General features: G+C 43.9%; 1 protein-coding gene across 1 annotated transcript in view; it reads left to right on the top strand.

The window, feature by feature from the left end:
* The window catches only part of magi2a (membrane associated guanylate kinase, WW and PDZ domain containing 2a), a 465,595-nt gene that overhangs the window by 406,298 nt on the left and 49,297 nt on the right, over window positions 1–10,000 (top strand). The window contains exons 13-15 of the mRNA XM_063217120.1: window positions 2,235–2,276; window positions 3,049–3,140; window positions 7,417–7,609. Coding sequence (XP_063073190.1) covers window positions 2,235–2,276; window positions 3,049–3,140; window positions 7,417–7,609 — 327 coding nt within the window. The remainder of the gene's footprint in view (window positions 1–2,234; window positions 2,277–3,048; window positions 3,141–7,416; window positions 7,610–10,000) is intronic.

A 10,000-nucleotide genomic window follows, 5' to 3' on the forward strand; every position in this document is an offset into this window, starting at 1 on the left:
GAACAACTGCATACTGCATACAGGGCCCAAGGGCAAAACACTGATAAGGCCCCCCCATACAGCCTGCCATGGTCACAATAGGGCCCCCAACAGCCTGAGCCCAGGGGCAAATGCCCCGCTGCCCCTGCTGCTGTGTCCATTCCACATCCTCCATCCCCTCGCATGACACATGGATGAAGAGGGCACAGTAGCCACTCTTTTCTCTCTGCCTACCTCTCTGCTAAATATCTCTCTCTTTCTCATTCTCTCTGCTCCCTTTATCATATTCTCTTTTTCCGCCTCTAGTTCTTTCTCATTCTCTTTATATCTCTCCTGCTTGCTTGCTGCACTCCATCTCTCTTATACTTTGTCTCTCAGTGTCTCTCAGTTTGTTTTCTCTTCCTCTGTCTGTCTGTCTGTCTGTCTGTCTGTCTTTCTTTCTTTCTTTCTTTCTTTCTTTCTTTCTTTCTTTCTTTCTTTCTTTCTTTCTTTCTTTCTTTCTTTCTTTCTTTTTTTCCTTCAATCTCACTTGGATTATATCTATTGCTCGCTGGCTGCACTCTCACTCTTCTTTCATATCTCACAGTCTGCTCTACTGTCTGTCTTTCTGTCTGGCTCTCCCTCCTCTCTCATTCTTTCTCTCATTCTTTCTCTCATTCTTTCTCTCATTCTTTCTCTCATTCTTTCTCTCATTCTTTCTCTCATTCTTTCTCTCATTCTCTCTCTCTCTCTCTCTCTCTCTCTCTTTCTCTGTCTGTCTTTTATCTGTACTGCCCTGTGGCAAAACGAAACTGAATTGAAGTACAGCTCCACTGGCTTCTGTGTGAGCAGTAGAATGGAAAGGCAGCTGAAGAAAAAATAACGGGAAAAAAGAAAACTCCAAATCCCCTTTCCTGGAATGTGTGATGTGTGTGTGGGCATCTGTCAAAGTTGCATGGGGTTTCTGGCAAGGATCTCCTTTTGTGGTTGTGCTTTTTAGTGTGTGTGTGTGTGTGTGTGTGTGTGTGTGTGTGTGTGTGTGTGTGTGTGTGTGTGTGTGTGTGTGTGTGTGTGTGTGTGTGTGTGTGTGTGTGTGTGTGTGTGTGTGTAGGTGTGTGTGTGTAGGTGTGTGTGTGTAGGTGTGTGTGTGTGTGTAGGTGTGTGTGTGTAGGTGTGTGAGTGCAGGTGAGTGCAGGTGCGTGCGTGCGTATGCACCCGCGTGTGCGTGTGTGCAGGTGTGTGTAGGTGTGTGAGTGTAGGTGTTTGAGTGTAGGTGCGTGTGTGTGTGTGTGTGTGTGTGTGTGTGTGTGTGTGTGTGTGTGTGTGTGTGTGTGTGTGTGTGTGTGTGTGTGTGTGTGTGTGTGTGTGTGTGTGTGTGTGTGTGTGTACTATCTTTGTGTGTGTCTGTTTGTCTGCACAATAGCGTTCTGTCTGTGTATTTTTGTCTTTGGGACTACAAAGTACAAGCCAACAGCACTCTGTTCCTTATTAAATGCAGCTTTTCTGTGTCGTCCTGTAATATCGATCTTCACTTCAGAAAGACTTGCTTCTTTTTAACCATCCTGTAAACAACTCCTCTTGTGCAGAAAAAAAAAACAATGGGGATTTTTTAACTTCCCAATAAAAGTTTGTTTCACCGTCACTTTCCTTCACAGCAATTTCAAAAAAAGAGGAAAAAACTTGTTTTTGTTTGTTTGTTTGTTTTTATTTTTCACCACAGTCTAAACCTTGTGAATACTCAAAAAATATAGCAGGTTAGGGATCATGTAAGCCCGTAAAGCATCCAGCAAATATAGCTGGGTATGGGTGATGGAGTTCGGCATACATGTAGATAAAGCGTTGAAGTGTGTGGTTGCACCGATTATGTGATAAAAGTTCACTGTCGTTCTAAATCCCTATGGAAGTGTGTGTGTGCGTGTGCGTGTGCGTGTGCGTGTGCGTGTGTAAGAGAGAGAGCCTGTGAGTGTGTATGTGTGTGTGTATCTGCATGCATGAGTGTGTGTGTGTGTGTGTGTGTGTGTGTGTGTGTGTGTGTGTGTGTGTGTGTGTGTGTGTGTGTGTGTGTGTGTGTGTGTGTGTGTGTGTGTGTGTGTGTGTGTGTGTGTGTGTGTGTGTGTGTGTCTGTGTGTGTGTGTGTGTGTGTGTGTGTGTGCGTGTGTGTGTGTGCTAGCATATGCGTGTATGGCTTGCTCTCTGGTTAACTTCCGCAAGAGTTCTCATGTGTTTGTATTGTGTTGCTTCCCTTTCTGTTTCCATCTTCCCTCATCCTCTCTTAGAACCAGCCCCCCCACGGACCACCTTCTCAATGGAACCTTCCGGTAAGCCCCCCCAAGTCTTTGCCCGCTCTGATGACAAGGTTATTAATTTGCTTACAGTATGGCGTACTTACTAATTTATGCATCCAAAGGGGTTCACCTCTGGAGTATCAATTTGGAGCTGTGTTCTTTGTTATTTTCTTTATGTGCAAGTGTAAGCTGGAGCTGGGTGATATGCGCAATACATAAATTAATACATTTTACTTTTTTCAAGTCATTACTCCTAATGTAATAACAATACCATGACAATATAACTGGCACTGCAAAAATGTGTCCACAAGTGCCTATGTTTAATTAATTATTCTTTCTCTGGTCATTTCAGTTTTGTATCATAAATCTTAAACCATGGTCCTCCATCTGGAGTAGATTTCTCCATATATCAGTTTAGTTCCTCTAGATTTAATTTTTTAACCCCTTAGTGCAGCGCTATGGCTCTCTGTAATGTCATAGCAATGTTGTTATGATGTATTTAAGCATTTTCAGCAAGTGAATCGGGTCGCCGGCGACCCCATCTGCAGTAAGAGGCTACCATATATTTTAAGGTCTTTTTTACTTAATTTCTGAGAGGATAGTGGAGAAGTGACAGGAAATGAGAGGGGAGCGAGAGAGACAGGGAGGACTGGCATATGACGTGGGCCGGAATCGAACCTGGGTCGCCAGTGTAGTAGCCTAGTGCCCTACCGTTTTTAGTTTTTTCAATTTCTTTGTTTATTTGTTTGTCTTTCCATTGTCTGTTTACTTGCTTACTGCACTATCCTTACCCATGATCCTCCAGGACCAGAGTACCAGGAAGTGGAGGTGCACCTGCGGCGGCAGAAGTCTGGTTTCGGCTTCCGTATCCTGGGCGGGGATGAGGCCGGGCAGCCTGTGAGTCCGGACGCCTGCGAGAAGGCTCGTACTGGCACGGGCTGGAGACCCTGTCATCTTTTGCTTACTAATCTTCCACCTCCTCCTTTCACCCTTCTCACCTCGCTACCCTTATGTCCATACGGATAGAACATTAGACTAGAGGTTGCATGGCGATTTGCGACAGCAGAGGAAAATGGCAAGTGCAGCCTCCATCCTCTGTAGGTAGACCTGTGCTCTTTAGTCAGTGCGAATCAATGGAGAGCGCCCACCTCTGTCAAAAAATGGCCTGAAACTGTGTGGCTACGAAGTGACACATTAATCAAGGATCAGATTTGAAGTGCCAGGCTGAATATCTACTGACGTGATATGAGTCGATGAAATACCTACATTTTGAAGTCACTTCATATTAGTTAGGTGGATATTTAGCAGCACATTTCAAATATTGTCCTTGTTTAATGTGTCGATGGAATTGTTCACATTATTAAGCCATTTTTTGACAGAGGTGAGCCCCTCCTCCATTCATTCACATTGTTCAGGTCTACCTACAAATAATGGCTGCCAGGAGTGCAGTGAAAAAGGGGGCGGGGTCACCTCTAGTCTAATGTTCTACCTCTATGCGTATGCCTTTGTCCTATTCCTATTCCTATCTTTACACAAAACTGAGCTGAACACACATTCCAACACACATGCTGAATTCTTAGAGCCAAAGAATGGTTCGAATGCTAAATACACACAAGCACGCACACAGACTCATGCACACAAGCACACACACAGCAAAGACACACGGCCCTGACCTTAAAGATAGCATTGTAAAATCGCCATTACTTCTTGGTTGTGCATTTTAAAAGATAGGAAGGTAAAAACTGCCATTTGGATGTTTACATTTTTAATTTAACACATCACAGCTTAAAACAGCATTCCTGCTTGCTTGCTCGCATCCTGTCTCTCTTCTGTTTGTCAGCACAGAGCTTTTAACTAGGCAGGTGTGGGTGTGGCCACAATCAATTAAGCAATCAGCTACCCCACCTGCAAGCAATCTCCACATACACACTGAGGTAAAATGAGCAAGCAAGTAAAAACTCAAACAGCCTTACAAAGAATACATAATGTCAAAAGAAAACACTTTTAAAAAGACATTTCAAACAACATTAAAAAATGTGTACAAGCAACGAGATACATGCATGTTTTTAACTGGTGAATATCACCATATTCACATTTCCTTCACCCTCTGAAAAGCTTGCAAACGCAGTTGCAAGCGTGTTGATTAAAATGCACACACACAAAAAACAAAATCCCCCATTTTTAAAGAGTCAGTTTAGGTCACTGTCCATCATAAACCCCACGATCACTTTCCTTCTTGGGCTGCACTCACACAATGTAGCCCCGACTGAGGCCTTTTCCAGGCTCCCCGACCACCTGCTGTCCGTGCTCTGCCCTCTGCACACTTGGCAGATTACGGGCCTCCAAACACTTGCCAACTCTCATGGCTGCAGGTTGGTCCTACCCTGGAAGTTCTGGTCCTCATCTTCTGTCCCCCAGGTATGGCAGCAGCTCCCCACCAGGCTCTCAACAGCTACAGGGGGTTACCAAACTGCTCCTCTCTCACTCAGGCTCTGGCCACCCCGGCGAGACCACGCAGTCCTGAAGCCAGCTCTCTCTGGTACACAGCTGCTCCCTCTGCGTTCTTCCTTCACAAGTGATCCTCCTCCAGGCCCAAATGGCCTACCGACAATCAATCAGTGCACCTAAAAAGACTTTAAAACGGTCCTTCTCCAATGTGGGTGCCTCCACGCAGCTAGAAGCATCATCCCACCGCTGCCACCATATGTGAAATAGCCATTGCTTCTTGGTTGTGCATTTTAAAAGATGGGAAGGTAAAAACTGCCATTTGGATGTTTAAAATTTTAATTTAACACATGACAGCTTAAAACAGCATTCCTGCTTGCTTGCTCGCATCCTGTCTCTCTTCTGTTTGTCAGCACAGAGCTTTTAACTAGGCAGGTGTGGGTGTGGCCACAATCAATTAAGCAATCAGCTACCCCACCTGCAAGCAATCTCCACATACACACTGAGGTAAAATGAGCAAGCAAGTAAAAACTCAAACAGCCTTACAAAGAATACATAATGTCAAAAGAAAACACTTTTAAAAAGACATTTCAAACAACATTAAAAAATGTGTACAAGCAACGAGATACATGCATGTTTTTAACTGGTGAATATCACCATATTCACAAGCATACATCCAATAAAATAGTGCAATAGTAATTCCTAAACAAGCAGGCAGGCGCGCACGCACGCACGCACGCACGCACGCATGCACACACACACACACACACACACACACACACACACACACACACACACACGCACATGCACACACGCACAAACAATCTTTTACTCAGTAGGCACGCTTGCTTACAGCAGCAAACAAATCAGTATGGCTCAGATCTTGCATCCACACCTTACAAACAATTCAGCTATGGCTGTGTGCAGTACAATGCAAAGCTTGTTGGAGCCTGGGGAAATTCTTTGAACATTGTTGCCGGGCAACACGATCGACCAAACTTTCTATGGGAAATTTACCACTGATGCTGTGGTGGTCTTGGAGAAAAGGGCATGGTAACACAAATGCACAAACTGAGAAAACAAATGCACAAAACTCTTGGCGACTCTACTCACAGGAGTATCATACTTAATGCTGCCATCTGTTCAAGTTTTCTCTTATTGTCCCGGTTTGTATTGGCCTGTCCAGGGGAGAAAATACAGTTTGGCTGGACACTGAATGAAGGGAGCCATTGCTTGCAAGCAAAAGGATTGATCACTATTGAAATTCCCAGGGTTGCAACCCTAACCATGCTATCACGCTATCCCCAGGATTACTTTTGTAAAACTAGAGCCTTCATAACTACTTAGTGCTGCATGGAGCAGTGCCTATAGGTAAATGTGAATTTGTGACTATGCCTTCTCTTCCCATGGGCTTTTCAATTTCAGTCAGGAAAACGCAGCCACATTCATCATTACAATCCAGTCAGAACATTTTGTGGCAAATGAGGCTGTTGCCTGGTAACGGTGTCCAAAAAGTCTACCCCTCGGTGTGTCTTCTTCACCACAGGATTCAATCCCGGCTGCAAAGAGTCTGTCACATATATTTGATCCAACCAGTATCTTGACAAGCTGTTTCTGATCTGCAACTCAAGGGCAAAAGACAGTTATTACATATTTTGTCAAGTTGCCGTTAGACTGGAAATTCACCTTTTATATTTCTCTTTGATTTATGACTTAATCTTGTGCTTCTTAAGACATTGAGGACATTTCTCTCTCTCGCTTTGTGTACTGTAGTTACTGCACATTTTTCTCTTGCTGTATTTGTGTACCGTAGTTACCGTACTTTGCCTTTGTAGAACAATTATCGGTAACGCTTCACTATACGGTACAGTTACCATGTGTAATTACTGTGTACTTTCTAGGTAACAACAGGGTAACAGAGAGAAGTTACATGGTATCTAAAGGGTAAAAAAGAGGGTAATTACAAAGTAAATACCATTAATGGGGTAATAACGGGGTAGCAGAGAGAAGTTCGATGTTTAGATGGTTAGAAAATACCCAGTAGTTTCATAGTAATTCTTGAGATATGTGTATAACATGGTATTTACTTTGTAATTATCCCCTTTTACCTGTTAGATACCATGTAACATCTTTTTCTTTACCCTGTTGTTACACAAAAAGTAGACAGTAATTACTGTACCGTAAGGTAAAGCGTTACCCTGTTATCTTCTCAGAAACTGACAGATAGATGAGCTAATTAATCAAATTACCTGTGTTTATGGCAGCTACTTTCTAAATCCTTGTTTGACAACTCTAATCTATGCTTTAACAATATACTTACCAGATTAACTCACAAGCCCCTAACAAATCCTGACAAACCACGTCCACCTTATTCTGATTTCCCACCCGTTTTCTCTGAGAGGTCAATAGAATGTCATTTTTGGGTTTGAATTTTGCATAGCTGACAGATAGAAATATAATTACAAATTATAATCATTATTATAAAATTCAGGGGGTTTTTTATTCAAATTTTTAAGTGTTTACTGGCGTAGATGGACAGAGAATGTTGACGCACACTCCCCAAAAACGAAGCAACGAAACCCTCTCCCCTATCAGTTACCACAACTCTCCAAACCTTCACTTCCCTCCTTCCCATTGTACATTTCTCAGTCCTAATAAACTCCTCATATACTAACCTGCCACCTGTCCTTGTGTTGTATATCCCGCCACTCACCCGTTCGCCCCACAGATCCTGATCGGAGCCATCATTGAGAAGAGTCCCGCGGACCAAGATGGCCGTCTGCGGCCGGGAGATGAGCTGGTGTCGGTGGACGGGATCTGCGTGGCCGGGAAGCCTCACCGCTATGTTATTGATCTCATGCACGCCGCGGCGAGGAACGGACAGGTCAGCCTAACGGTGCGCAGGCGGAAAGCAGGGCCAGGTGAGGAGGGAGGATAAGCACACATGCATGCATGCATATGGGCACACACACACACACACACGCATGCATGCACACACACATGTGCGCACACACAGACACGCACATGCATGCACGAACACACATGCACGCACAAAGGCATATGGGCACACACACACACACACACGCATGCATGCACACACACACACAAACAAACACACATGCACGCACATACATGCACACACAGGGCACAAAAGGGGTGTAAATCACACCCTTCATGGTGATTCGATTCAGTATCGATTTGTTTAGGCCAATGATTGTGCTATTTTTGAATGCTCCATGATTCCATTAATTTCAATTAGATTAAAATCAATGGGTCATATCTGCATGCATTCCATTTGGGGGGAATCTTTTTCATGGTCAATCTTGTTATTACTGCATGAGCAAAAGAAAATGCGTCACAAAATGAGTGCAATAATTACAAAAAAATCGGTTAGGAATCGATTAATTGAATCATGTGCTGTAGGATTGATGCATCGATTCAAATCTATTATTATTTACACCCCTAACGGGTACTGTAAATAGGCCACGGCGAGCACTGAGAGCACTGATGATGGCAACAGCCTGAAACGTCTGCTCTACCCTGCTCTAATAAATAACTCCTTGTGCTTGACCTTTGTGTCTTGTTTAGTGTGCGAACCTGCTCCTACGTTTATATTCTACTTCTTTTGGGTCCACGCACCTAGTTAATTTTTGTAACATCTAGAGCGCAACAATACTCCTACCTACTGTATATAGGCCAGACAGAGGAAACATAGAGGCATACAAACATAAAGAAATGCACACAAACTCACACTCTTAAGGGCACAAAATGGCATAGACTCCAGCACCCACATGGATGAGAGTTTAAAAGGACTGCCAAATAAAAAAGGATAGTCAAGGACAGACACACGTATACACAAATGACACATGCACACATACACACACATTCACACAATAACACAAAAGGTCCCAGACATTCTCACAAGATAAAGGTCAGAGAAGGTCATTCACAGATACTTGCACTGTGCATACAGAGCCACCATGGCCGTAACTTCCATTGAGGACACAGAGGTCATGTCCTCTGTATTTTTTTTAGAAATGTAAAATGTATCTATGATGAAAATCGATCTATGATCAACAATGATAAATTCAGTCTGTGTATGCCACCCCCATTTATCCTCAAGGCAGTGATTAATGGAAATTAACTCAAGTTTGACTGAAAAGTTTGAAGCATTCTTAATGTACAGTATGCAGTAGCACGCAGTATTTGACCTCGGTGTTTGAAAATATCTCGTTACGTCCCTGGGAGCCACAAAGACATGGACAGACAAGGGCACACAAAAGCTGTGTCACAAACAAGGACATGAAAGGACAAATACTATGGACAGAAAAACCAGAATGCATTCATGTACACGCACGCACACACACACACACACACACACACACACACACACACACACACACACACACACACACACACACACACACACACACACACACACACACACACACACACACACACACACAGTGGCGGACTTAGCAATTTGGGGGCCTAAGGCGAAGTTAGCTAGGGGGCCCATCGGCCCACCGGCCCACCGGCCCACCCAAGTGTGCCCCCCCCTTGAAAAATAATAATAATACCCTAATAGGCTTGCTAAGAGATGCTTAGCTCACAGCATCTTCTGTATCACAGACACACAATTCAAAAACTAAGCTCTCTACAACAGTCAGAAGACCTCCTGAACATAATATGTGCTTGGGCCAAGTTTTGCTTTAGACATTTAGACAGCATTCAATGTTGACATATTCAACATTGCAATCTTCACATGCACATCAATCAATTACACATGGGCATCAAAGGCCTCTCTCTCTCTCTCTCTCTCTCTCTCTCTCTCTCTCTCTCTCTCTCTCCAGACCATTGCAGTGGCAAACACACGGTGGTAGATGGACACTCCCAACTGAGATCGCTCCCGGACGTGTACTCCCAGGTGTTTCTATCACTCCCGGACGTGTAGTCCCACCCGATTATATTTCACGTAATCAAAGTTCAATGACACAAATAAAAATAGACAGTAAGATTGCAGTGTATCATTTTGCCCAAATGCCACCGCCACACCACACACCAACCACACTGAATTGGCTACAAAACAAACACCACGGCGAGCAGCAAGTATCTCAAACTGAATTGGCTACAAAACAAAACACCACGGCGGGTGAATTCCAAACCAACCAACTGAGACATAGTAGAAGTAGCAATAGTTCCAATTGCCATCACACACACAAGCGCGCGCGCACACACACACAATCAATGTGACTTACTATGAGTAGAGTGCGCTGTCTTTTGTCAATCACGTCGGCGTTTCTCCAGGCTGA

The sequence above is a fragment of the Engraulis encrasicolus genome, chromosome 15, assembly GCF_034702125.1.
Source record: "Engraulis encrasicolus isolate BLACKSEA-1 chromosome 15, IST_EnEncr_1.0, whole genome shotgun sequence".
Lineage (NCBI taxonomy): Eukaryota > Metazoa > Chordata > Actinopteri > Clupeiformes > Engraulidae > Engraulis > Engraulis encrasicolus.